Below are 27,539 nucleotides of genomic sequence, written 5' to 3'. Positions count from 1 at the left end.
CATTGTCCGCACATTCACAATTTTTAACAAAAATTTAAGACGGTTGAACCTGTTTAAGAAATATCTTAAAATAGTTAACATGAACTTCACATTGGAAACAGAACAGTTCTCTAAACTTTCTACAATCCAAGAGGCAAAATGTAAAAATACAATTAAATTTGAAAAAATATTTGTACAGTTTAGTTATACTTCAAATGTAATGTATTACAGTACATTTTGTTGTGTGTTAAAACTATTTTAGAAAATTTAAACTATAGCAATATTCATTGTTACTATACTAGAATTTCTCACTTAGTTTACCTTAATTATAATAGATAGTTTATCTAACCCAGTCATCATTTGAACATGTTGGATTGATTGTATTTAATAAATTAACTCTTCGGCTCATGCAGTAGACTATGATAGGTTCAAAAGAGCACTTCACTTGTTGATTGAAAATCCTTTCTATGATGTAAAAGAATGTAATGATAGTAACATGGGTAGTATAAGTTTTACCTTATATTTTGTATAGAATACACATGTGTATTCCTGTAAACTTTTTATGAATATAATGTGATCTGTTGCCTGTCATGTGTGCTTAATGATCAAATAAACAAATCATTCAATCATCATTCACATTTACTTACAGTGGTTAATTTCTTAGTTTATTGAACCACTATCAACAATTGGGCAAAGAAAACACTTTTGTATCAAAAATAATCCAACTTTAATATTTAACCTTACAACATTTATACCGTTTTAATAATTTATAACCATTTTGTAAAGATTCTTTGTGTGTAAAACCATGAATATAGATTAAATCACAACAATAAAAATAACATCACTATATAATATAATTATATACATAATTTGTGTATAAAACATTAGAAATAGTGTATAGAAAATGTAGAAAGACAAAGACATGACATTATTGTCTGCTAGCACTTGTTACGATGTTACCCGCTTCAGCAGTCTTGCTTGTGCAATCCTCAGAGATTCACTACTGTCCAAGCCGAACACGTCCAGACACTCGCGATTCATCATGTTTATCCTGCAACATAATATTACTTGTTGACAAAGTTATAAACGACACAATTAAATTAAATAACAGTGTGGTAGGTTCATCAAAGATACAATCTTGGTAAATATCACTTTGGTGTAGTGATTGATACGATCACTTAGGCCTAATAACATAAACAAAGGCTTTCATCACCAAATGAAGCCTTCGTTTATCCACAGGGAAATTTACTTCTTTTTCTGTTGCTGTAAAAATAACAAGTTAATTGAGTTCTTTTCATGCTAAAAACATAAAGAACTCTAATACGTTCTTTTATGACACTACTGTGTATTATATAACAGTAAATGTATAGTTACCAAATACCAAAAATTAGTAAAAATAAAACTGTATTAATTTAATTATTTTGAACATTTATAATAATTAAAATTACCATTTTAACCATTTTAAAATATAACATGTGAAAACCACACAAAATGACTTATGGTGGTTTCTATTGACAGTGTTTTTGTAGGAACATAACCAACTGTTTGCTCAGTAGGCGACAATGGAATCACACAGATTTTACTTGAGTAATTATTAACAATTAACTGTCATCCATAGGGGAAATCTGGCCAATGCTCACTTTTTCATGTACAAACACTAGTAGTAACAGAAAAATCCATGTCATTTCCCCTTTTTTATTAATTTATTCTAAATGCTGGTAATTGTTGGTATTAAAACTGAAAGAATTGGTGTTAAATGCTCGTCTTTACAACCATGTCAACATAAAAATACATGCTTTACTATTGAAACCCCAAGGAATGAATTTTAGTGATAATAGGTGTCAAAAGAGTTGTGACCTAATTGTAAATCCCCTTATAAGGTGTTAGTCTTAATAACCGCCAGGAACATATTTCCAATTTTAAAATTGCTCCTCCAAATACAAGAATTAGACTGTATAAATGACAGTGTGGTTTGACAGTATGGTTATCTCACATCCATATCAGATGTCAAAGATAACAATAACACTATAAACATAACTACAATTGACTATGTACTGAACCTAATTATAATATAATTTGTGTTTGATTAACACATACTAACTTTAAGTTGCTGTGTAAACCAGCACACATTCTCTACATTGATAAAGAATTAATATGCTGTAGAATAAGAGATTTTGTCTTGTGGAATCCTTATGAGATGATAAAGAAATATAAGTTCCGAAAAAGGATCACCCACTTGTCTACAGCCATACGGAAGTGAACATACCTGTGTCCAGAAATGGTGGTTAGGAACCGCCAGTAGGACGGACGGACATTGTGTGGTTCAATAATCGCAGCATGAAATAAAATAGCTGTAGCCAGAGCATGAAAAAACACACTTCCACCAGGAAATGGTGGTAAATGTCCTTTGTCCACTCCCATGTTATATAAAATCTGTAACAAAACATTAACATAAGAATGGTACTGTTACTCATAAACTAAATATTTGATAAATTATCTTGTTTACAGAATTTGTTTTAGTTATATTTTGAAGTGGTAAAGAATTCATATGAAATATGAATAAAACGTAGTAAAATAACAAATAATTTGGAAACATTATTACTATCTAATTATTATGTTACACCCTATACACAATTTTGCACATGTATTGTGTTAAACAACACATATTTCCAATTACAATTAAATCGATTCGACCTACCTGAATTGTTTTCCACATGGCATACAGTGCGGCTGTGTTATCTCTGAAGAAGAAGAATGCCAGTCCAGCACCCAAACCAGCTGGTATTGCATGTAACTGACAGTCTTCACCACGGGCGTGACGTAGCAGACAGCTGACCATCTGTTGATAAGAACAAATAATGCTGGTCACAAAAGAAAAACTTTCGAAAGAATATTTTTTAATAGTTTTATAGTTTAAAGAATATTTACAGTAAATATTTGCTTTAAAATGTCTAACAGATTAAAAAATTACAGAAAGAATTTTTATCTTTATTCTTTTTTAACCCTTCCTAAGCGTTTTACGGGAAATCTCTTGCGGTAAGATTTGCACAAAACAATAAAACTCATAATTTAAGTTTTTGTTGCGAATAATTGTAGTTAGCAAAACCGGTGACAGAATGCACTAGTGTTGACTGAATGTCGGACAACAGATGTGCTCCATTCATTGTTCTTGGCTTCCTGTTATCGATCCAAAACTGGTTTTTTATGTTAATGACCGCCACTTTGGACTTGACACTGGCACGTTTGAAGGGTTTTTCCATATGAGAAGAGTACCAGCACAACCTTTGTTCCTGTGTAATGTTGCGATAAGGAGTTTATTTTTATGAAAAAGTGATTGTATCTGTGTTTGCAGTGAATTATTTTTAGTTTTATATTAAACTAATTATAAAAATGGTTAACAGTTGATAAAAACTGTTAAATTCGTTAGTTACATTATAAAACATATAAATCATTTAAGAATTCAGGTATTATAATTTTTTTGTACTAAAATGACGTTAGAAAATTAAACTCAAATAGAAGTCCAAAAAAATTTTTAAAGAATTTTTTTATTGTATAGCACGCTAGGGGAAAGTACAGAAATTTATATTCAATGTTCTAAGGGTTAAAACAATAGGAAAAAATTAAAAGTAGAAATTGCAAAAATTATGACTAAAAAAAATGTTTAAAATCTGGTTTGATTGTAAAGCAAGATTTTCCTCTTTACCTCAAATCATGATTGACTAAACCAGTGATAAATAAAAATTATGTTATTTACTAACCCATACAAGATGTAGCAAGCATTTATTAAAGTTCTAGGTTATTTATGCATCAATTCCATAATTTAAAAAAATCATCTGATGGCTGAGGTATTTTCCAATTTACTGAAATTACAACAATATTTCATGTTATGAATTAGAAACAATGCAAATCCTAGAATTCAACAGATATAGCCTGTCCTGTTTCTAGTCCTTTATTATTTTTGACTTTGTACAACATATACAGGGTAGCTGGTCATCAGTGTTACAAAAATTTTTGGGTAAAATTACAATGTAAATGAAGTGTAATGATGCATGTAAGAGGTTCCAAATCAAAAAATTGGCTTCAAAAAGAATTATTTTAATTTTTTCTAAAATAGCCATGTTTTTAAACATATTACAGCAATTTATCAACTACCTGTAAACGGATTTGAGTAAATGACGTCATTTTCGTATTCTACATTAAATTTTGAATAGGAATAAGTGAAAATTTTAAAGGATCAATAATAAAAAGTCCATTGTTAATAGTTCCAAAGTTTAAAATTTAAGTATCTGTTAAAAATTAAAAAAAACATTGGTCTATTGTATTTTTCTACACCCTGTATACAAGAAGGTGGCTAAATATTTTAAAAACTGCGCCATTTTATAAGCTTTCCAACCATATACTACACTATTGAAGTTTGAATCCGAATATGTTTGTTTCAGTGGTTTGAATACAAGAAAACACAGGGAACTTAAAAACTGTTCAAAATATAACTAAAACAAAAGTTTCGCTGAATACATGCTTACTATTTGTTTAAAATCTTAACAAAATTTTTTTTGAAATTCTTTAACATGTTAAGACAAATAAAAAAAAAACAAACAAATTTTAAACATTAATTATTTGGTATTTATACAATTATTGTTATTATAATTGCACATGATTCAAAAAATCTAATAGTTTGCTTTTAATTGGATTGGGCCAAATGTTTTTCAAAAAATACTTGATTATGCATAATATAAACATTTACCAAATGAGCTTATATTAAAAAAAATTTAATAACTGGTTAAAAAAATTTAAGTATACACACATTGTATTTATTCATTATAAAAGACAAGCAAGCATTGAAAATACAGTATGATTACAATCATATCGATTTGAGAACACTCTCTACTTTATTTTATGTTCAAATTGCCCTCCATTTTCCCGAACACAGGCTCTTGCTCTTTTCCGAATGGCACGCACAGTAACCTTGTGAGACAACTCATCCGTCACTTTGTTTGCAGCATCAAATTGTGGTCGTGCAGATCCACTTCGTTGGGAACGACTGTCTTGTACACCAGGCTCTTCATGTACCCCCAAACATAAAAGTTCATGGGGTTGAGATCCGGAGATCTGGGTGGCCAAGAAACAGTCCCTCCTCGCCCAATCCAAGTTGGATAGTTTTCATTCAACCACTGCCTTACATTGTTGGAAAAGTGAGGAGGTGCTGTTGAAAAATTAACTCTTCTCTTTGATGTCGAGTGAGTTGATCTAGAAGTTGAGGCAAGTTATGTTGTAAAAAGTCAAGATACTTTTCTCCTGTTAAGCTTCCATCAATGACATAGGGTCCCAAGAAAATATCACCAACTACTCCCACCCACACGTTTATTGTGAACCGATGCTGAAAAGATGATTCTCTCATAGCTCTAGGATTTTCTGTAGCCCAAACATTGCATGTTATGGGAGTTAAAAACACCCTCTCTAGCTTCATCTGTCCACAATGAAAAAGTGATACTCTTCAATGTCTTTGGTTAGGAGCCATCGACAGAATGTTCTTCTCGATTCAGTCATTTGATTCAAGTGATTGAACCAGGGTGAAATGGTACGGGTGAAACGTATTAGACTTCAAAACATTAGAAACTTTCCAACGAGAAAGGCCAGTAGCTGTAGCTAGCTGTCTAGTACTTAGTTCGGGATCATCCTCAACCCTCGCTAAAATATCTTCATCTGCATAAACATCAATATTAGGACCTACCTCTCTTTTTAACTTATGGAAAGATCCTGTTTCTGTTGAAGCGCTGGTGGAATCTGGAGAACACCTGTGAACTAGGAGTAACACGGTCAGGATAGCGAGCCCTTTACTCCCTCTGTGCAGCTCGCGCATTACCGTCGCACAGCCCGTAGATGAAGTGCATGTCAGCGTATTCGCGATTTGAGAAAGACATGGTTCTAGCATCACTGACAAAGAAGAACTGACTGACCAAAATGTTTTATCTAAGCAGGTATTTGCTTGATAGAAAATTAGTTTTTGATAATCAAAATAGATTATTATGACACTAGTAAATTAATACTACTTTGTATGTTTAGATTACCCCTTTTTTGTTATAAATTGCCTTTTAACTGTTTTTCTGCACCCCGTGTTTTGAAGATTTCAACACACTAAAACGAACATATGCAGATCTAAACCTCAATAGTGTAGTGTATGGTTGGAAAGCTTATAAAATGGCACAGTTTTAAAATATTTAGCTACCTTCTTGTATACAGGGTGTAGAAAAATACAATAGACCAATGTTTTTTTTTTATTTTTAACAAATACTTAAATTTTAAACTTTGGAACTATTAACAATGGACTTTTTATTATTGATCCTTTAAAATTTTCACTTATTCCTATTCAAAATTTAATGTAGAATACGAAAATTACGTCATTTACTCAAATCCATTTACAGGTAGTTGAGAAATTGCTGTAATATGTTTAAAAACATGGTTATTTTAGAAAAAAAACTCTTTTTGAAGCCAATTTTTTGACTTGGAACCTCTTACATGCATCATTACACTTCATTTACATTGTAATTTCACCCAAAAATGTTTGTAACACTGATGACCAGCCACTCTGTATATCACTTCTAGAGTCTCAGGTTTTCAAATTATTCATATCAAAAAGACAGAGCAGTATTTAATTAAATTTTAAAGGTTTTAAGAAAAATTGTGTCCAACAATAATAGAAATATTCATATGACATTTCAAACATTTTTATTTGAATAAACAAGGGATTAATTAATTAGAAAAATAAATACTTTAGCTTGTCCAGAACAAATATTTTTACTTTTCCACAAGCAATATTATTATAATATGAAAATTTATTATTTTTACTTTAAAAAGTAAAAAAAATCATTTTCAAGAAAGATTGTACGTATATATTTATTTACAAGTTATTTTTTAGGACATTGTAAGTTAAACAATTTTCTCAAAATTTATATGAGAAGAAATAACAATAATAATAAAAAATGTAACTTGTGAGTCAATATACGAATGTTGACATGCATATCGACTGACCTTTTCATCTTTTTAAAATGTCTTATCAATTTTTAAATGTCATAATTCAATGTATACACACTAAATAATAATAAAACAGTCTACTGTAATGTTAAGTTGGATTTTGAGTGTCATTTGTGAAAACAAGTGAGGATTAGTTGTGCGCTGTGTATTAGTTATGGTACAAGAGCACTGCCAACTGTGTAATTTCTTTTTTGTCACATTGGGATTCCTAGTCATTACACGATACTGAAGTGTGAACACACCATAAACTATGATGACAGCTAGCTATCAGATGTCAATCAGGATAAGAAGTGAGATTACCTGTTAATGTTATAACGGTGTTGGGGATTAAATCATTACTGAATTCAAAGATATTTAGCGATATAAAAACTACTAATAAGGTTGTGGTTGAAATTTGCCTGAATTACTCACTTTATGTAAGATAAAACCCAAACTACTAATATATCTTTTAAGTTGATCTTTAGGCCTAAAAGACAAACTAACAACACACCATTCACTAGTACGTGTTAAAATCGTTAAAAATATCCAATTTGTAAAACATGTAATTTTATATCTTCAGAATTGTAATTTTTTAATAATCCCATATATGAAAGTGTTAATAAAATACTTTTTAAAGAATAAACCAATCAAATTTTCAAAAAATTAAATTTGTTATTCCAATAATGATTTTGTATATCTTGAATTTATTTCACAATATTAGTACTTGAACAAAAATGGTGCTTGAGTATGGAATGTTTATGCAAAATTATACACAAAATAATGTATTTAATGTTAAATATAATTTATACAGAATTTTAGGCCACTGTGTATCCTTCCTATACAATGAGAGGATTTTGAACTTCAAGGGCAACAAAAATTGAGAAAGGGGAAAAGCAGCTTCTCAGCTGGTAATAACATTCACTTGCAACAAATTTTATTTATCAAGCATACTTACTCGAAAAACACCTCCAAATCCAGCAAAGAATACACCTAATCTCAATGTATCGAGCTGGAAAACGGAGAACACCACTTTAGGCTTCTTTACGATCCGGTTCATTTGCAACAACAGCTTCAGAGACAACTGAAGCCCACATCCAATGCTGAACAGTTTTACCCCATTCTGAAACAAGCAGGAAACTCAATAAATATCGGGATTGATCAAAACTGTAAACTTGATTGGGAATAATAGTGTAGTTCTGCACCTTAGAGAGCATCTGTTTAGTTTATTTGGAGTAAATAGGGTTCAACACAATTTTCTTAGACTATTGAAAGATACAGCTTGCACCCAAACTGATTAGAATTGGTTATGGAATATTATGAAAAGCAAATATGTTAGTATGTTAAAACATAGCATCTACAAAAGAATTAGATGTACTGTTGAACTGTGGGTTTCTTAGTTCTAATGAAGCAAAGATGTGCTTCATGGAATTAATGCTTCATACATCTTCCACTATTCTTAGGTATTAACAATTTTGGAACTAACAATGTGTCGGTAGTTTATAGGTTATAAGCAGTTTACTATTATTTATCCCAACCTGTTGTACAAGGTTGAGTCAAATATTAACTGGCCTTCATTTGACAAGTGAATACAACTTTTAACACATCTTATTTTTCTATGTAATCTTCCCTTCACTATCAAATTTTCCCCACTAATTGGAAATTTTAAAAATCACGTTATCAAGGAATGAAGCTGGTCGCGTCTTAACAATTGTGACTTTGTTGCCCTTTCATCATCCTTAAAGTGGTTATCTCCCGATTCTTCTTTTGAATGAGCAAAGATGCAAAAGTCACAAAGCGATGTATTGGAACTTTATTCAAATGTTTCCCAATGAATTTGATCTAAATTTTCTTGAGCCAATGCAGCTGTGTGTGACCAAGGATGTCATGAAATGAAATTACAATCCAAATTTGTACTTCTTGCTTTTCTCCTAATAGGCCCGTTTCACAACAGTGGTTAGTGGCACTTCACTCTCAACACTTAGTGAATCCAGAAAAAGAATCAGGTTAACTTGATGTCGTACAAAAAATACACAGGACATACACATCAGAAATACAAATGTTAAAATATCAGGAATTGATCTTAAAATAGATGGTAACAAAATGAGTGATAAATGTGGTCTTTAAATATGCAAGGAATAATAAAAGGAATTGTAAAATACTTTTGAAAAAATCTGTTTAATGTATTTTGGATATCCTTAGGTAGAGGGAGAAAGTGGAATTTATGTACAACAATACAACAGAACCAAAAAATAAATCAAGTAAACCCCTCCAAGGCAAAAAAAGTACTGTACTGATACTTAAGACATCATGGCATTTAGAGATGTGTATGGGCTTGTAAACAGCCTGTTATTTTTATTCTATGATCTAAAACATTTATACTATTATAAACATTTTTACTAAAGATATTCAATTACATTAATGTATAACATAAAATAAATATGTTCAGGTAAATAAGTTTTACCTCTGCTCACTCATGATAATTGTGATAATTGTTTGGCAAATAAAACAATTAGATAAGACAGAGCAACAAACAACCTGTTCATCTTGTTTGGTTTTCACCGTTCTCTTACAGTTACTTAGTTGATTCAAATTTTAGCTGCATGATACAACACATGACCGATCTAGTGACATTACAGTAAAAGTGACGGATCAATACAATGTCTATCTACACTCCAAAAGTTCCAAAATTTTATTTGTTTATTTACTTAAATTTATTCAATTTTTTGGCCATAAAAAATTTAAATGTAATGAAAAAAAAAACAATTTAAGATAATCAATATATCACTTAAATACTCACTGCCCATTGAACAGTGTAAAATGAGTAGCATTTTACAAATAAACAAAGGCAAAAGAGTATTAAATCAGTGAAACTCTTGTAATGAGGAAGGAGCGACTGTATCTAATCCTGTCAAGCTCTTCTTGAGTACCAACAGAAAAGCAAGCAGCATTCTGTTGTATTCCTAGTTTTAAGAGTGGACAACAACTAAGGTTACAGTCCTTCAAACCTCTTTAAAAAGGAAGAAAATTAACCACTAAGTAATATACTATACAAAAAAACACTGTAAGAGAATAATTTTCAATTAAAAATATACTGACAAGTGATTTCCCACCCGACAAACATAACTGGTCCACATGCTTGTCCTCACCTTCAAGCAGTAATGCAGACAACTGTGCAAGTGAGGACATGTGGGATGAGATTTCAAATAGTAACTTGGGATCATGGTGCTGCGTGAAGGAGGTGGTTCCCCTTCATTGTGTTTGCTGTAACCACTTTCTTCACAGGGCCCAACGAAAAATCTATTAAAAAAAGTACACTTAGATAATTATTTTAGCACATGTCGAAAAATCAAAATTATCGGGTACATGTAAGGGAGCAAGAGTAACCTTTAAATACTTTTTAGGAAAAAATGTTTATGTTCTTTTTTAAAACTGGTATATTAAGTAACAGCCAAAGTAATATAATTACAGTTTTGTACTGTGTCTCCTTAGTATCCAAGAAAGCTCAAAAGTTGAACTATTTGAGACCAATGGCGAAAGATACAATTCCACTATGTACGCCTGAAGCCTCAGAGGCTACAATTACATGTAGTTGTAGTTCAGTCTACAATGTGGGGAGACAAACTGTTATTATCTACATGAGTGAGTAAACACATTAGGTACACAAAATGTTACGATACAGAAAAATTGGCCATAGCGGAATACAGTTTCAAACCACACATGCAATAGAATACAACAAAACAAAAATACTTGCAAAAATTACCTACTATTGTCCGAGGATAATAAGACAAACTTTAAACAAATAATACAGAGAAAATAACTTTAACATAGAAGATAGTGTGACTGTCAAAAAATGACAGCCTGTGATAAAGAAGCCATATCTATCACAATTGGTCATTGGTTGGTTAAGCTTCAGCCCAACATGATAAAACTCTGTTCCTCTATGGAGAAATGCTTATTAGATCCAGTTTCGGTTTAACATCTATTGACTGTAAATGGCTATCCAGTGAGGCTGAAATATTCCAAGAATTGAATTGTGTACACAATATTTTCTTATAGTGTGAACCGAAATACTTAGATATTAGTTGCAACATCGGCCATGAAAGCATCTTTCCTACAGACTGAGGCAACATGCCAAACAATACTAATTACTAGATTCATCAGAGAAAATGTTATAAGTTTTTTAGGAGTTTTGTGCTGCACTTAGAACTTAAAGCATTAAGTACAGTCAACTTTCGATATCTGTGGTAAATCAATGGCAAGCCACCCACATTTAACCCAAAAACAGGGTTAAAACAAAGAGAGCTATTAACAATGTTAAACTAGCAATTAATTTTTAAATTAAATGGTTTTCAGTTAAACTTACCCAATAAGAGCATTTTTGATCCATTTATATCATCTGTTTAGTTGAGAATAAAAACAAGTTACACAATTTGATACCCACAAAAATTAATTTACAATTTATGATTACTTATTATTTCTTTGGAAGAAATCGGTTACTACCTTTTGTGTTTTTGTCATAGCTACCTTCCTTATTATTTTCAAAAGCAACTTTAACAAAACCAGTTTATCACAAAGCAATCTGTCTTCCTGCCTCTCCTAATAACTTAGCAATGACCTTGAGGTCAGGCTGCAAACCCTTGAAAACAAAGGGAGGGAGTCTAAAAAATAGCCACAATCAATCACTTGCTACTAGTGAACAGGCAGATGTGCATGCAGGCTACTTGTGTCTGTCTGTGTGTTTTTCGACTGTTCTTTTTCAATCCCTTAACTGCTATGCAGCTGCTTGTTATTTTTAATCACTGTCTCATCTCTTATCTACAAATGCTGAATTGCAATTCTTTATCTGATATTTATATTACTATTATTAAAACTCAATTTAAATGAAAGTGAAGTCAAATTTCCAAAAAATGATGAACAACTGTTTTCTATTTGCATTTACCATACAACTTGTTATTTTTTTTGTTGCCAATATTTTTTTACTCTGATTAATCTGCTACATGGTTGTTCCGCCTCCAGAAAATCAGAAATTGACTGTAAACTGCTTTAATTGCACATTAGAAGTTACGGAAAGTTAAAGATGGAATGAATTTTCTGGTGAATGTAAAGCATTGAAAATCTGAAAATATGATATAGGGGCTAGAACTGGTCCACTTTCATGTTCCCGATTTTGGCTGTTCCTGCAAGAACAATCAAAAAAGGTAATTTTTCTTAATGTAAATTCGTTAATAAATTACTTCACTACAATTCTGTTTTCAAACACTATTTTTACAAACCTGAGGAGTGAATAGATGGAATCCTTTTTATTGTGAGAACCTCTGTAGAAGTACAACAGTGCAGCAGATGATACTGTGAATATGATCACTTCTCCATACTTGATAGGTTTCAGCCACTTCCTCCACACTGCCATCCGGAATAAAGTTTCTGACGCCTGTTGACATTAACCAAAAAATTAGGTTACAAAACTAAATGGTCTAATTAACAACACTAATACATCAGAATTTCTGATTTTATACAGCCTAGTTTCTAATTAATTAACAAAACATAAATAAATAAAAATGCCTTTATTTCTCAAGCTTTTCTCAGTACACTAGCTCTTTTTAAGAATAACTTGCGTCAACTATTTAACAACTAAATCAAAATAAAATACATAACAACATACAAACTATAACTAAGATTACAAAAACAGTTAAAACACTGTGATTTAAACTTTTTAAGGCAAGTCAAATATAGAAACAGAAATACAAATTATGTAAGTAAAGTGTATCAAAGTTCTAAAACCTACAAATAAAATTAATTAATCAAAAAAATCCTTACTTAACATACAATTCCCTTAGTAACATCTTAGTGGCGGCTGTCGTATAATTTTTTCATTTTATTTTTGAACATGCTATCAGCATAAGTCTTTATGGTTCAGGGAGGTCATTATACATGGTTGGGCCAAAGTAGCTGAAACTTCTCTTCCCGACCTCAAGTCGCACTTGAGAAAAGTGACATTTTCTGTCTTGAGTGATATCTTCCTGATACAACAGTTTGAATCCAAGATATCAAGGCTCTCCAACACATTAGACTTTATGATCATGTAGTTTGTCAGGACCCTGCATAAGTCTTCCATTGGGGCCAAACCGACTTTCTCTCTAAAGGGAATACATGTTTCTGCCGATTCAAGCAAAGTATGAATCTAACGCCCGAGTTATACACCTTTCAAATTTTACAAGGACCCTCCTCTAAGATACTATTTCCATATGCAGAGTAGCAGTAGTAAAAAAAATTACAATATAAGTGACTGCATGATCTGCAACTTTGCGGATTCTGGAAGCATACATATATATATATATATATATATATATATATATATATATATATATATATATATATACATATGGTACACTGTGTAGTAAGCATAAGTTACGTGGTCACTAAAAGTGAAACCTGAATTCAGTATGAATCCTAAAGTTTTCACTTTTTCAGTTTTCACTGCCAGACTACTGTCACACAGTGTGATCTGTAGGTTGGTGGCGAGGGTCTGTACTATAATGTGTGGGACCACATAAAGAACTGTGCACTTGTCTGTATTGAGCTTAAGGCCATTAGTCACTAACCACAGGCTTACACTGAGTAAGTCACAATTGTTTGGACCAATAGCCCCGCCCAACAATTTACCACAACAAATAGTTTTAAAAAAACTCATTTTAAATGGAATTGAGTTTAACAAAAATACATGACAAAGTAGACAACAGTCATTTTTATCACAGCCAACATGATTTACAAAAGTCCTACAATAACTTCAACACAATTTGTACAATTATTTAAATTTGTGAAATTAAGAAATACAATGTTGGGTAGGTCTAAATTACATTAGACAATCTGTGCAGTTCCTACCTCATTATTCTACCTAATAAGACGAGAAAACTACATTAAACAGACATTAGTCTCTTACTGTAAAGCCTAGTTTTCTTAAATCTTATAGCACAGTGTTTTCAAAAACTGTAATAGAGTTTGGGAGTATTTTTGGAGTAAGTTTTATCTTAGCCCATTTTTCCCATTTTTATACACATCTGGCAGTGATGATCACCAATAGCATTTCCATTGTGGTACATAAGTCATATCAACAAACCCGGCTCAAAGCAGTAAACTATGGTTTGGACAATAAAAAACCTCATTTGACAAATTAAAATTGTTAAGAGACCATTTTAATTTATTAAATTGCCAGCATAATTTTAGAGTTTTTTTATTGTCAACTAAGCCTCCTGTTTTGGTCTCTGGAATATCTGATAGTTACAAATAATTGTAATGCCATTTATCAATATCTGATCACTCTTGTCAAAACCTTTAAGCCTTCTCATCACTGGAACCACATTTTATATGTTTATTGTATTTTTCCCATAAGAATTTAATCTATTATGTATCTCAGCAAGTAGTTTTGAAGCTGTAGGAACATATTTTTGAAAAACAGGTTTTGGATAGCATCTTTTATAAAATATTATAAATTTCTGTTTCTTGCATCTGGATGTTTTCTCGAGTTACAAAGAGTTATTATTCTATATTCTCATATTTCTTTAGACATTTTTGAGATTTTAAACCTTATTAGTGGAATGATCCATGTAACGTTTCAAAAGCACATATATTAACAGATGTGTTCTTACTTCTCACATTTCACTAGTAGACACTTCATAAGTCTTTGTTCACTGTTACAGATAATCTTGTTAGTGCTTTATATTCACATCATAAAATTTATTATAATAACTGACAAGCACAAAACTCTGAACTGTCATGAACACAGCACAGAACCTGGGAAGAGCTGGGATGAGTAGACAATACAATGGTTAGTTCAATGTAATGTGCCTCTCTCTTTCCTCCTGCATTTCCTTTGCAACACCCTCGTGAGCCTTCCTTAAAGGTACCAAGGCTCCTATTTGTCAATTGAAAATTCTACTAATAAAATAAATGTAATGATGGAGACCAAATTTCAAAAGTAGTAGTTTACAATATTATACATTTGTAAAGCTAAAAAAATTACCTTACCACATTTGTGACATAAAGGCTGAGAAGACTTCTCCGAGACGGCCTTTCTACCAATATGGCAATGATACTCGAGATAAACGAAGGAATGAATGACACAGTGAGAAAGTTGAAATTACCTATCGCCTTTCTGCAAACAACAATGTAGGCCACATTAAAATTACACATAAATTTATTTTTCTATATCCAAACAGGATGTATCTGAAATAGATTTACAGACTCCAGCAGTCGGTTTCTTAAAACAAAATAAGAGCTAGGAGTAATAATCATTTGCTCTAAAATGCTTCTCTGTCTGTCCATCTGGATGTTTTTCACACAAACATTTATCCCATAAACACTTATACATATACATATACATATATATATATATTTTACTACAATTTTACTACAATTTGTATTTTGAATTTTGAATTTTTTACAATTTATTTGAATTTTACTACAATATATATATATATATATTGTAGTAAAATTCGGCACACATTTTGTAGTTAACTATATTAATCATCCTTATCACTCCATTTTGGTTAAATTGATTTGGTTTTTATATTAAACTAAAATGTTCTATAAATATTAGAAAACAAAAAGAGTTTGGTTGAAAGAAGATCATTATTTTATTTCAAACTGCCTTTCTGCATTAAACTAAAAATACAATACACGTAACATGTGCAAATCTGCTATTTTATTTCTAAACATTTAAGAATTGACGTTTTTTAATATTTTCCTTTTTTAAATACAAAAAACCAGAATCATGCTTGAACTTATGAGTTGTCTACTTAAAGAGAACTTGTGTACTTATGTGCGAACTTGTACAAGCATAAATATATGAATGCACATGTGTAATGTATAATAAATGAACTTATTCTAATTTAAGAACTGGTATATTTTTGGTGTTCAAAATTTTTGATAAAATCGTGTGAAAAGTAAGAAAGATATTTGAGTCAAGATGCTACAGTTGATTCCTGGATATCTGGATTACGTGGTCTGACCCCCCCCCTCCCGTGCAGTATAACATTACACACATTCGTATGGAGCGTGACAGCACTACACAATGCTATCTATTATACTTTGTATTTGAAATGTCGAATAAGCCAAGTTGTGTTGTATGTGAACCAAACTGCTGCGTGTACGTGTTTGATTACACCTGGATGTCCCTGAGTTGTTTCATTTACAAACAGTAATTCCACAAGAATTTAATATAACATAAATTATTTATGCTCACTCTCTGTAATGCCTGCAAATGTTAGGGCAGCAATCCAACCTAGAGATCTGTTTGGAATTGTTTCCTTGTACTTAAAGGCAGGAGTGATAATGGCTTTCCATTAAGACGACTTTAATACAAACCAACCCAAGATGGACTGTGTATTATTTAACTTACAGATTATCCAGTCCACTATCCACCACATACATTCAGATAATTGAGAGTAATATGTACTTGTAGTAACTTTAATTAATGAGAAATAAATTTAATTTTTAAAAGAACTTTGAAAAGGAATAAGAATTGGGAATTTTAATGCAAATACATACTGATTGTATATACTTTTTTATATTTATAAAGAAATAACTTAGTAATTTAATAGAGTAAATGAAGAATGGCTAATGTGTTAAAAAAATTTAAGAATTTTAAACTTTGTATACAAGGGAAAATTAATTGTCGAATTGACATGAGGCTTCAAAGTGAAAGGTTAGTGTTATTCAAGACTATTCGTGACTAATACAGTTAGGTTTGTAGTCACAGTTTTTTACTGAAGAGTGTGGTGAAGCTGAAATATCTGTTTTTCTATAATATATATTGAGAGGTTTGTTAATAAATCATCAATTATTTTGTTGTTTGTTGAAGGAAATGACAATTGGAGAATGACAATTATGATATTGTGGAGTATTTAGCGAGGTTTCCCCTACTATGTGGACCTTTGAGAAGAATTCAAAAATATTACAGACACACGGTATGTCTAAAATTATATTACTAAATAAATACCTGCCTGATTAATAATTACAGTGAATATTTCATTGATTTTACTTATGTTGAAAGCTATTTTACAACTCTGTTACATGTATGAAATTCTCTGTTATCTGTTAAAATTACATAATATTTGGGTCAAGGGAAGACTTGTCATTTAGTATGAAAGGTAATAAAAAAAGCATTCAGACAAAAATCAACAGGCAATAAATATGTGATAGATCTGTACAACGTTAGTTTTAAGAATTAAGTTTATAAGTTGCACTATCTGACTGAAAGAGAGCAAAAATGGAGAAATGATTGTAATACTCCTGTAACAAACTGTTTGTAGGTCACAAGTGTTGACTTTCAACCAGCATTATAAATGACTAGTTATAAGAATATGTTGTTCAGTAAATATGCAGTATAGATAAGGAAATATACGATAAGAATTTATGGGGTCAGGAATAGTGTCCAAGTTTTGTATATAATAGTTATGAAAAAATGAATTCAAGCTTTTTCTGTCCTTTTGCTGAGCAAGAGGGCATAAAATAATTTTGTTTACTTTTGTAAATAATATTGTGTAATTATATTCTCCTGCAATGCAACAATATTAGCAACTAAAAAACAAAATAACATTTTGCATTGAAAATCTTCCTTTTTATTTTATAGTCCAGATGATTGTGAGGCGGGAAATATGATAAACTTCTGATAAAGGATGGAAAAAGGTTGAGAACAAACAGTAGAAAGTTAAATGAGACCAGATTAAGCAAGTAAATTTAAAAAATTACCTGATTATTGCTTAAACCTATAATCGCTAACTATATTCCCCTGTTGTGCTACATGTTTTTTTTAAGAGTTTTAGAAGTATATGCTGAAAGTAAATAATAAGTACATCAAAATTAACAAAGTACAAAACATTATTTATACATTTTTTAACACAAGCTACAGAATTGTAAAATAATAATTACAATTATTGTTGCATATTCGAAAGTTATTAACAAAATCGTTTAGAAAACCCAATTTTTTGTTTAGTTTTTCACATTTAGCACATACATCTTGCACATTTAGTTTTTAGAAGAAATCACAGGAACAAAAAATGTGTTGTTTGTGCCTGCTGAAAAGCCCTATAAACCTGGCAATTCAAGCAATTACTTCAACAGATAAGTTTTATACCAACAAAAATAAGTCCTCATTCATATTTTACATATTTTTAACCTGTATTATGACTAAAACCTTAGTTATCTGGAACAACAAAATAACTCGTTTAAATAGTGACTTCCATAAGAAACAACAATTCTAGCTGACGATATGCAAAGCTATAACCATCTGTAGTCTAGCAACAGTTATTTGAGAAAAAATAAAGATAGCATGTGCATAAATTAATAGTGTTGTTTTTCTAGTTTATTACTATATAAAATACATTAAGAAACATCATCATTAAGGATGTAGCGTTTTTTTGTGGTAAATGTCAACCTAAACTTGTGTAGTACGATATTAGCACTACCGGCGGCTCATTGAGACCATGTGTCACGATCTTAGCACTTTTAGGATAAACAATATAAATACATTTTAACATTCTTTATTCATTACTTGGAACCACCTACTCAAAACTATGGCAACAGGGCCAATTAAACTTCATTGATCAAGAATGGCACATTAAATTATTTTGTTTATTTCTAAATTATTACATGAATACACAGAAACATGCCACCACTATCACAACTCATGAATATTTACAAATCAGTATCAAGAAAAATATGTACATCTAATGTGACAAGTAAAAATTTTTGCCAAGATACTTTTAAGAAAAAAAAATTAAAAGTTTGTGACAGTTCAACTCCCAAACCTTCAAGATCTACAAAATCTGACTGTTGTACAACACAGCCTTCAAAAAGTAAGAAATCAGAGTGTTCAACACCACAGCCATCAAGGTGTAAGAAATCAGAGTGTTCAACACCCCAGCCTTCAAGGTGTAAGAAATCAGAGTGTTCAACACCACAGCCATCAAGGTGTAAGAAATCAGAGTGTTCAACACCCCAGCCTTCAAGGAGTAAGAAATCAGAATGTTCAACACCTAAGCCTCCAAAGTGTTCAACACCCAAGCCTTCAAAATCAGGATGCTTCAAACCAGAGCCATCCACAAAATCCGACTGTTTCACATCCAAGCCTTCAAAATCTACAAGATCGGATTGTTTAACACCTAAGCCCTCAAAATCTAAAAAATGCAAGCCAGATATTCCTCCCTTCTGCAGCAAAGAGACAGCAATGGAGTGTATACAAAGACTTCAAGAAATTCAGAGAGCTTGGGGACAAGTCGCTCATGAATCTCAAAAAACTTGGAAATTTATTGAATCCCAAACAAAACAAGATTTGTGTGACAAACCCGTGGAGCAAGAGCTAGATCCATGCCAGCGCCCACCAAAACAAGAAACGGATTGTTGTAAGCCCCCTAAAAAACAGGAAACGGATTGTTGTAAGCCCCCAAAAAAACAGGAAACGGATAGTTGCCAACCTCCACAAAAACAGAAAACTGTTTGTTGTCCAAAACAATCTGGTGGAAAATGGAGTCCATTGTGTTACCTAGTTGGGCTGGTTTTCCTTGCTAATATAGCATACTGTATCTACAGACATGAAGAACATAAAGAAGAGGATAAAGAAAAAGACGATGATTCAAAGGCAGATGGTTAAATGAGATGGCACATGCTATATAACTGGCATGTATAATTTTACCTACTCACAGATTAAATTAATTTATCTGATAAAGCCCTCTAATTTGTTCATCTTCAAATGGATTAGTACCGAACTTGATTCTCCAGAAATTAGAGGTAGATAAGTCAGTTCCTTGAACCAGAATTTCTAAAGCAATAAAAACTTTTAATTCATTATGATTTCCTTAAGATAAAAGATTTGCTGTAATAAGAGATATTTTTACTGGCTAGAGTTGTTAAAATTACTCAGTGGCACTGTAGTCGAGATATGAGAACCAACCAACACGAGGTATTGTATAACTGGAGATTGAACAACTCATTCATACAATCAGTCTACACTGTATTGTGCATGTACAATGTGCACTAAAAAATTACTTTAATGACTAAGCATTTTTGTCAAATTTCAGAGGGTTCACTATTTAAAACAGGAGCTGAAAACAAATTTCAGGCTATGGAATTTAATACCATTCATGTATAACAATCGGTTAGCTACTCTTATATTAAACACCCTACGAGAACAGGTTAAACAGAACCAAACCAGTAGAACTTTTCTATATACAACAGCATTTTCTCCATACAGCTCTCTTACCATACATAGTTACTAGTTAGAATAATATTTTTCAATATTTCCGGTTTCCTCTAATATATTCAGTCATTGTTATGACCACAATGTATGAAATTTCAATTACAAATTATTACTACTATTTTAGTTTTTGATAAAATCTAATTGTTAACATTCCAAAATATTTAGATAAAGCATTTATAAACATTTAATATTGAACTTATATTAGTATCAAAAGCATATACACTTTTTTTATTTAATGTTTAATCAAAACATTTAATTTACAACATTGAAGGAAATATTGTTACAAAAGGACAAAAAGACCAAAATATCTGGACTAAGAGGAACAAGCCAAGCATGCAATTATTAAAATTATGTCTTTAGATGGGTTATTGTTTATACATTACAAAAAAAAAAAAAAAAAAAAAAAAAAAAAAAACAAGAATCTTTCTTCTCCAGGTTTCAAAATAAGTAAACTTTCTGTGCTTCCTTAACCTTATTCTGGAGAGGCAGTGGATATGTAAGGTAAACTGTGGGAAAGGATGAAACAAAGTTGTGTAAATCAACTGTATAATAAAATTATAATTTCACATGTTTCTACTATATTATGTTTTTTCATGGTTAAATCTATCATAATTGGAGGTTTTGGTAACTGATTACTTTTTCTTATAGTTAAGGAATAGTGAATAAGCAGTCTACAAAGCAAATCAACTAATACATAAAGAAGTGGTACTATTAGTTTAAGTTAGTATGATTCACAAAAACAAAACTATAACTAGTACAACACATAATTAACACTAACTAATCAAATTTTTAAGCTTACCTTAAGCAGCACTAATCAAATTTTTAAGCTTACCTTAAGCAGCACAAGGTCAAAGAGTACCCAAAAGCATGACAGGACAAAAATGCTGTTGATTGGATTATTCCTAATACAATATATTTGATGTCTTTTTTAGTTGGTACTTTCCCTCTCATTAACAAGGTGAGCTGTAACATACGTTCTGTGTTAGTGTATTTGCTCTAAAGAAATATTGCATCTTACAGAAATATTTTCTACAAGTTATCTTGATTTTCTATTTTATGCATTGTATACATTTATTAATCACATCATTCAAGTAAATCAATGGCATAGCAGTTGCTTTAACACATTGTAAAATCCCAATTATTTTCAAAATTACATGTTTTTATTAATTTCCATATTATAGGTGTTTGAAATTACAGTATGAAGTATGTAGACTACGATAAGCGGACCTGGTTTTTATATTGAAATTATAAATCGATATTGAATTATTATATGCATGAATATAATCAAACAATAGAAATTAATTCGAACAAAAACTAAATCATCTGCATTAAACTGTACATAAATTTTCATATTCAATATTCATATTCATTTCTATAAATGACTTCTTTTAAATAAAAAAAGATAATTAACTTTAAAAAATCATACAAAATAACACTAAAAGATGATTTACTGTGTCTTTCTAGGTTTCAAGATGTTTGTTTTGCTGTCAAGTTTTTTCTTTTATTATTTACATGACATTTTTTTCTATCACCTGCCTTTATTTTACTGTTTGATTAATGGCTATGGATCCTTTATTATCCCTGACATTACATAATTATTTAATCTATTTCTATTAATTTGAAACATGGGACTTTAATTTAGTATTTTAGATACGTTGATATCGATTGATAGTTCTGTTATTCAAAATATAATGTATCGAAGATAGTAATAAGCGATATAAAAACTGGGTCCTCTCATCGTACTCTGCACCTTATATTTTTATAACCAAACAAAAAAAAACCTCTCTGTAAAATTATAGCCAAACTGCAATGGAATTTCTGCATGTGTCCACAGATGACATCAAAACTATGTTCACTTATTAAATATGATTTCCATCTATTAGTTATAATAATTTTAATGTAAACAATAAACATCAGGAAGTTACTAATATTTTAGGACTTTGAAAATGGTGATAAATATGAGATATTTCTTACAAGTGATGAGATTTGTTTAAGTAACTTCAACATGTGGGTTTAGTTCCTGGTAACCAATAGGGAGAATTCTTTCAGTCCATTTCACAAAAGCAGTTACTCATTGATATCAAGCTGGGCAAGTTATAAATATTGTAAGGTTTCTTTCATATCTAAGTCTAGTTAGTTATATTTTTTTTGTAATGTTAATGTTACATTTTTTGTATGGTAATGTATGAGATTCTTCTAGTACGGTAATTTATTGTGTCTTATTGTGTACAATTAGTACATATCGAAGTTGGATAATACATCGAATTGTTAAATAAAAACAACCGAATAACGAGTTTAGGACACTTATTAGTCTCCCTCGCTTCAGTTCAACATATTCATTTTGGTAGGCTTATCACGAAGCCATGATGATTCGATTGTTGTCGTGGCCTCTATAATTTTGCAGCCAACACATGTTCATTGCCATTGTATAAATTTACAGCAATTTCTTTAATACCATAGAAATGATTTTTAATTGTTAGTTTGAATTGTCTTTAACCAACATTGTTATTTAACACCAAAAATAAAGGCTTAATAATTAATCAATTGTAAATAAGTAACATTAGAATGTTAGTACGTATTTAGTAGGTTAGGTATTTCTCATTGATAAAATGGTGGTGATCATATATTATACTGAAGCCATATAAAGAATATTGGTCAATACTTGTTACTACTAGAATTAGGCTACTAAAGAAAGTGGGTAGGGTACGATAAGCGGATCCGGTTTTTTATATCGAAATCGGCAAACGATATTACTTAATCATAACCATCGATATAATCAATGATACTGATTAATTATTTTGAATTATTAACTTAAATAGTCTATATCAACAGCTGTAAACACTTTAAAATAATACATGTAACTTAGGGTAGGTAATATTTCAATTTTACATAAGTAATTTTAATTATTAAAAATGGCAGTCAATTTTAGAAAACTACAAGACATTACTTTGAAAGATGATAAGACATAAATAAAATGTATTGTTTTTGTGGCTTCAACATGTTGGACTCATACTGAAAACCCCATTATGTGAAATTTGTGGGAAAGAAACAACTACTGTAAATATGGTTGTCTTCAGTTTTCCTAATTTTGTTATAATAATTTGTTTGATCACTATAAATATTAAATTATTCATATTTAAATTTAAAGCACAATGATTGTTATTGAGGACTATAGATACTGTTATATCGATTGATAGTCTAGGATGTGAAATATAAAAAACTGTGTCTGCTTATCGTACCCTACCCCAGAAAGTTAATAAAAGTAGTTTTATATGACTCATGTTACGTAAATACTAATCGAGCCTAGAAGAAGGGTAGCTTAATTTTATACTACTTACCATGTAAGCTGTAACATATATTCTTAGCGAAGCTAGTATTGAATGAAGAAGGAGCCCTGCTGTTGCCTCTGCACATGAATTGGTCCAAGGATGCACATATTGAGTACAGGATGCATCAATAGTTTGAAATTTACTTATTATAGACATGACCTAACAGGAGCTAATTTTAAATTTATTTTAAACAATTATATTTCTCAAATTAAAAACCAAGGTTATATCTTAACCTTAAAAGCATATCAACGAATTAATGACATTACAATAAAATGTCATCTCATGTCTATGAGGTCTAAATGTCACCTCGTCACTACTTTCAAACTAATAAATAATACAACAGGAATTTTATTTGAAGTGTCACCCACTCAGGTGAAAGTAAACATAACTTAAAAATTTCACCTCAAAACCTAAATTCTCAATTTCCAATCTAACACAAATTTAAACAATCAAAACAAATCAAATCTGAACTAAAAATACGGTTAACCACCGATTGCTGTTTACCACCTTCGATTACTATCTTGCTACTTGCTAGGTAGCAAGCACAAACACATCCGAACTCCGAACACAATTGGAGATCAAACTTGGACATCGATATATTACGAATGGTGTCCCTTGCCAACCAAGCTGGGCGGATTGTTTATCATTCTTTCAGGGTATAGAGACTGAGAATCCTTGGTTACGTTAAGGACATGCTTTGCTTTCTTACTCCAAGATCCTTATTTGACAGTGACATTATAACTGTAAGACAAGGTTTTTTTAGGACGAAAATCAGCTGCAACAATCTAGTGTTTTATCAGGATGATATCCACTCTGCTTTCCAAAGAGGCCACCAGGTCGACAATGCATAAATCGACTTCTCGAAAGCCTTCCACAGGATAAGCCACAGACACCTACTGGTTAAAATGTGTGCTCTGAGAGTTGCTGGCTCCATGCTCGAATAGTTTCGTAGCCGTGAGTGATCGTTATCTGATCGTAAGATATAACGTTAGTGAATCACCAGCCTATTCTGTACCATTTTATCTTCAGTTCTCTGAGGGTCTATTCTGGATCCTGTGTTTTTTCCTTTTTATAAATGATTTAGTTCTTATCATCAGACGCTCCAAGATCTTACTTTTTGCAGATAATGCCAAAATTAATAAAGAAGTGACTTCTTTACGCTGCTGAAGAAGGTTGTTACTACCTCAGTGGACTTACCTGAAGTATTGGGGAAAATTGAGTTTCAGTGCCTTAATCTGTCCAGAATTATTAATCATTTGTCTACACAAACCAGTACTAATACCACATCGCAGTGCCAGGTCTGCAACTCTTGAGGAATAGCCTACCTTATCACTTAGACATATTAAGAAAAGACATCTAATTCTTTTCATAATGGTGTTTTAGTTACTGTAAAGAACGTGTTTTGTATGCTAAAACATACACACACACGTGCGCGCGCGCGCACGCACGCCCGCACACACCTGCGAACATACTCGCACACTTGGCCACATTCAATAAAACACTCAAATATTTCGACTTACTAACTTCTTTCAGTAGTCATTCATTGCCATAATTATTTTATTTATCTTACTTCCTGGTATTATAGTTGTTACTTGTCTTTATACTTGTTATTATATTGGTTATTTTTCGGTTATTTGTATTATTTTAATTTTTCATGTGTTAAGTTTATTAATTAATGCTGTTAGTGTAAATTATTGTAAAATTGTGTTAGCGCTGCAGTTAAATAAATAAACCGTCAAAGTTAGAATATGCCACTCACTCAAAAGAGTTCGGTTGTACTATTATGAATTTTTAACGATAGGGGTAGTTTATTTTGAGTATCTGCAAGAATTGTAATAAAAATTAGTCAAGGCTAAACGTGCTAGGAGTAGTTCCGAACTGAACCTCTATAGAATAGCACCAAAATACATCAAATTAATATTTTGCGCTTTCCCTTAAATTTTAGCCGATTTTAATTTTGAGCACTGATTTGTAAAATAGATAATCTCAAAATTGGATGTATACAAGGAGCAAAATAAATTTATTCATAATAACAAAAATATTGTACAGAATTTATGTTGAAAATTTGAAAATGAAAAGTTAGCGTATAATGTTTCAAACTCAAAATTAAATCAGCTAGATTGTAATGTAACTCTGTTTATTGTAAGTGTCCTGGTTAGGTTTTGGTTAACTTTCAAACTCGAATATCTATACTTTTAGATCGGTGAGGAGTAATCAATAACACACTGAACAATTTTTAATATTTGCTATAGAGAGGTATAGAGTTGTTAAATCATCAACTATCTCATCACATAACACAAATATGGTGATTTCAAGCAATTAAACAAGAGATGGAGTAAATTCTTAATTTTATTCTGAAGGAAAAACACTAACATTTTAAAATAAAAGTATTTTTAAATGGGAACCATTTCGTTCTATATTATAATGGAGTTTGGAATGTTATGTTAAAGTTGATAAAGTATTTTTTTTTCAAAATGATGAAGCGTGAGTTAATAGGTGTACCCCTTCCTGAAAGTTTTTATTTTTATTAGGATGGAAACTCCCAAATATTTGTTGACGACACATTGGACTGACCGGCTGAGTAATGGGAATTTGATTATCAGTGGCTAGATTTAGGCTAGCCTACTGGTTGAGGCTTATCAGCTGATAGTTTTTAATCACTGACTAAGGTATATATATGAAGCAAAACGGTAAAATCGTATTAACACTTCTTGAAAGTAAAACCTGACAGTGAGGTAACAGATTTGAAACATTAATATAGGTACTTGCAATGGTATTCTAATTGTACTGAAACAATAGGTATATATTTACCATACAAAATATCAAAACTTCGATTATATTAATGCATTTTATTCAGTAAACTATAACTATCGATTGCCGTCTACCGGCATAGTGTATTGATACCCAACCGTCTTTCTTGATAACGTATCGTTGTCTGTCCGTCTTTGTAATAAGCCTCGCCAGAAAGGTTGTATATACAAGAAACTGTTCGGAACATAGACGTTTCTTGGTTCAAAACAGAACTCTTTTGATTTTGAGCCAAGCGGTCAAAGTACATAAAAGTTCTATCAGCAACATTATATCAGCATAGATATGTTGGTCTCCACATATAGGGGTAGTATGTATGTAAGTAAAGTTAGCAACGTTCTGCCGGGTCTTTCAATACTCCGATGTACCAGTTTGTTTTATTCTCAATAGGTGTTTACTGAAATGATTAACTTTTCCCGATCTCACCGAACCCAGATCACATCTAAACTAACTTATGGTTATTTGAAAGAAGTCTTTCTTCTTACATTTCATCTTAATTCCATCACAATTATCCTCCTTCCTCATTGATCCTTCCTCATTGATCCAGGGTGGATTGCACATTGCCTCCAATAAGGACGTCAATCTGGACACTATTATGAACAACGAAACTCTCATTAACATCACTGAGGTAATGAGATTTGTTTAAGTAACTTCAACATGTGGGTTTAGTTCCTGGTAACCAATAGGGAAAATTCTTTCCTCCATTTCACAAAAGCAGTTACTCATTGATATCAAGCTGGGCAAGTTATAAATATCAGTTAAGATATTTCGTCGCTTTGCTCTATGCTATATCTTAAAGGACTTCTAGGGGAGTGTCATCTGGAACACTGTTGTAAACTGGGAATCTTCCCCATAGTTAAGTATGAGGTAACTTATGGTTATTTGAAAAATATCAATATCCGCACTCTGTCCTGTCCCATTGATCCAGGACGGCTTTTATATTGCCTGTAATAGAAACGTCAGCTTACAGCCAAATATGGAAAGTTTCCTAGCTTTTCGAGTTGCTATAATTTTAACCCAATCTCTGGCATTTGCTTTGTTGTAACATTTTCATAACCAATCCTAAACCCACTAGTAGAGTGGGACCACTGAGGCTCATCCCTATTTAACTTAATAAGAGATTTCATCAGATTCGGTTTTGTAGTTTCGGAAAAAAATAT

At 31.3% G+C, this 27,539-nt stretch overlaps 1 protein-coding gene across 1 annotated transcript; it reads right to left on the bottom strand.

Annotated features, from left to right (window-relative positions):
* Nucleotides 1-687: 687 nt before the first annotated feature.
* LOC124362175 (transmembrane protein 135-like) lies at nucleotides 688-24,335 on the bottom strand. The gene is made up of 9 exons (XM_046816427.1): nucleotides 23,581-24,335; nucleotides 21,075-21,205; nucleotides 15,013-15,139; nucleotides 12,264-12,418; nucleotides 10,137-10,287; nucleotides 7,946-8,110; nucleotides 2,678-2,818; nucleotides 2,246-2,412; nucleotides 688-1,030 (listed from the first exon to the last, which is right to left on the bottom strand). Exons 1-9 carry the CDS (start codon nucleotides 23,725-23,727, stop codon nucleotides 928-930), a joined length of 1,287 nt encoding a protein of 428 aa, XP_046672383.1. The 5' UTR covers nucleotides 23,728-24,335; the 3' UTR covers nucleotides 688-927.
* Nucleotides 24,336-27,539: the final 3,204 nt, after the last annotated feature.

The sequence above is a fragment of the Homalodisca vitripennis genome, chromosome 5, assembly GCF_021130785.1.
Source record: "Homalodisca vitripennis isolate AUS2020 chromosome 5, UT_GWSS_2.1, whole genome shotgun sequence".
Classification (NCBI taxonomy): Eukaryota; Metazoa; Arthropoda; class Insecta; order Hemiptera; family Cicadellidae; genus Homalodisca; species Homalodisca vitripennis.
The sequence above is the reverse complement of the archived record's forward strand: the minus strand, read 5'-3'. Positions and strand labels throughout refer to the sequence as shown.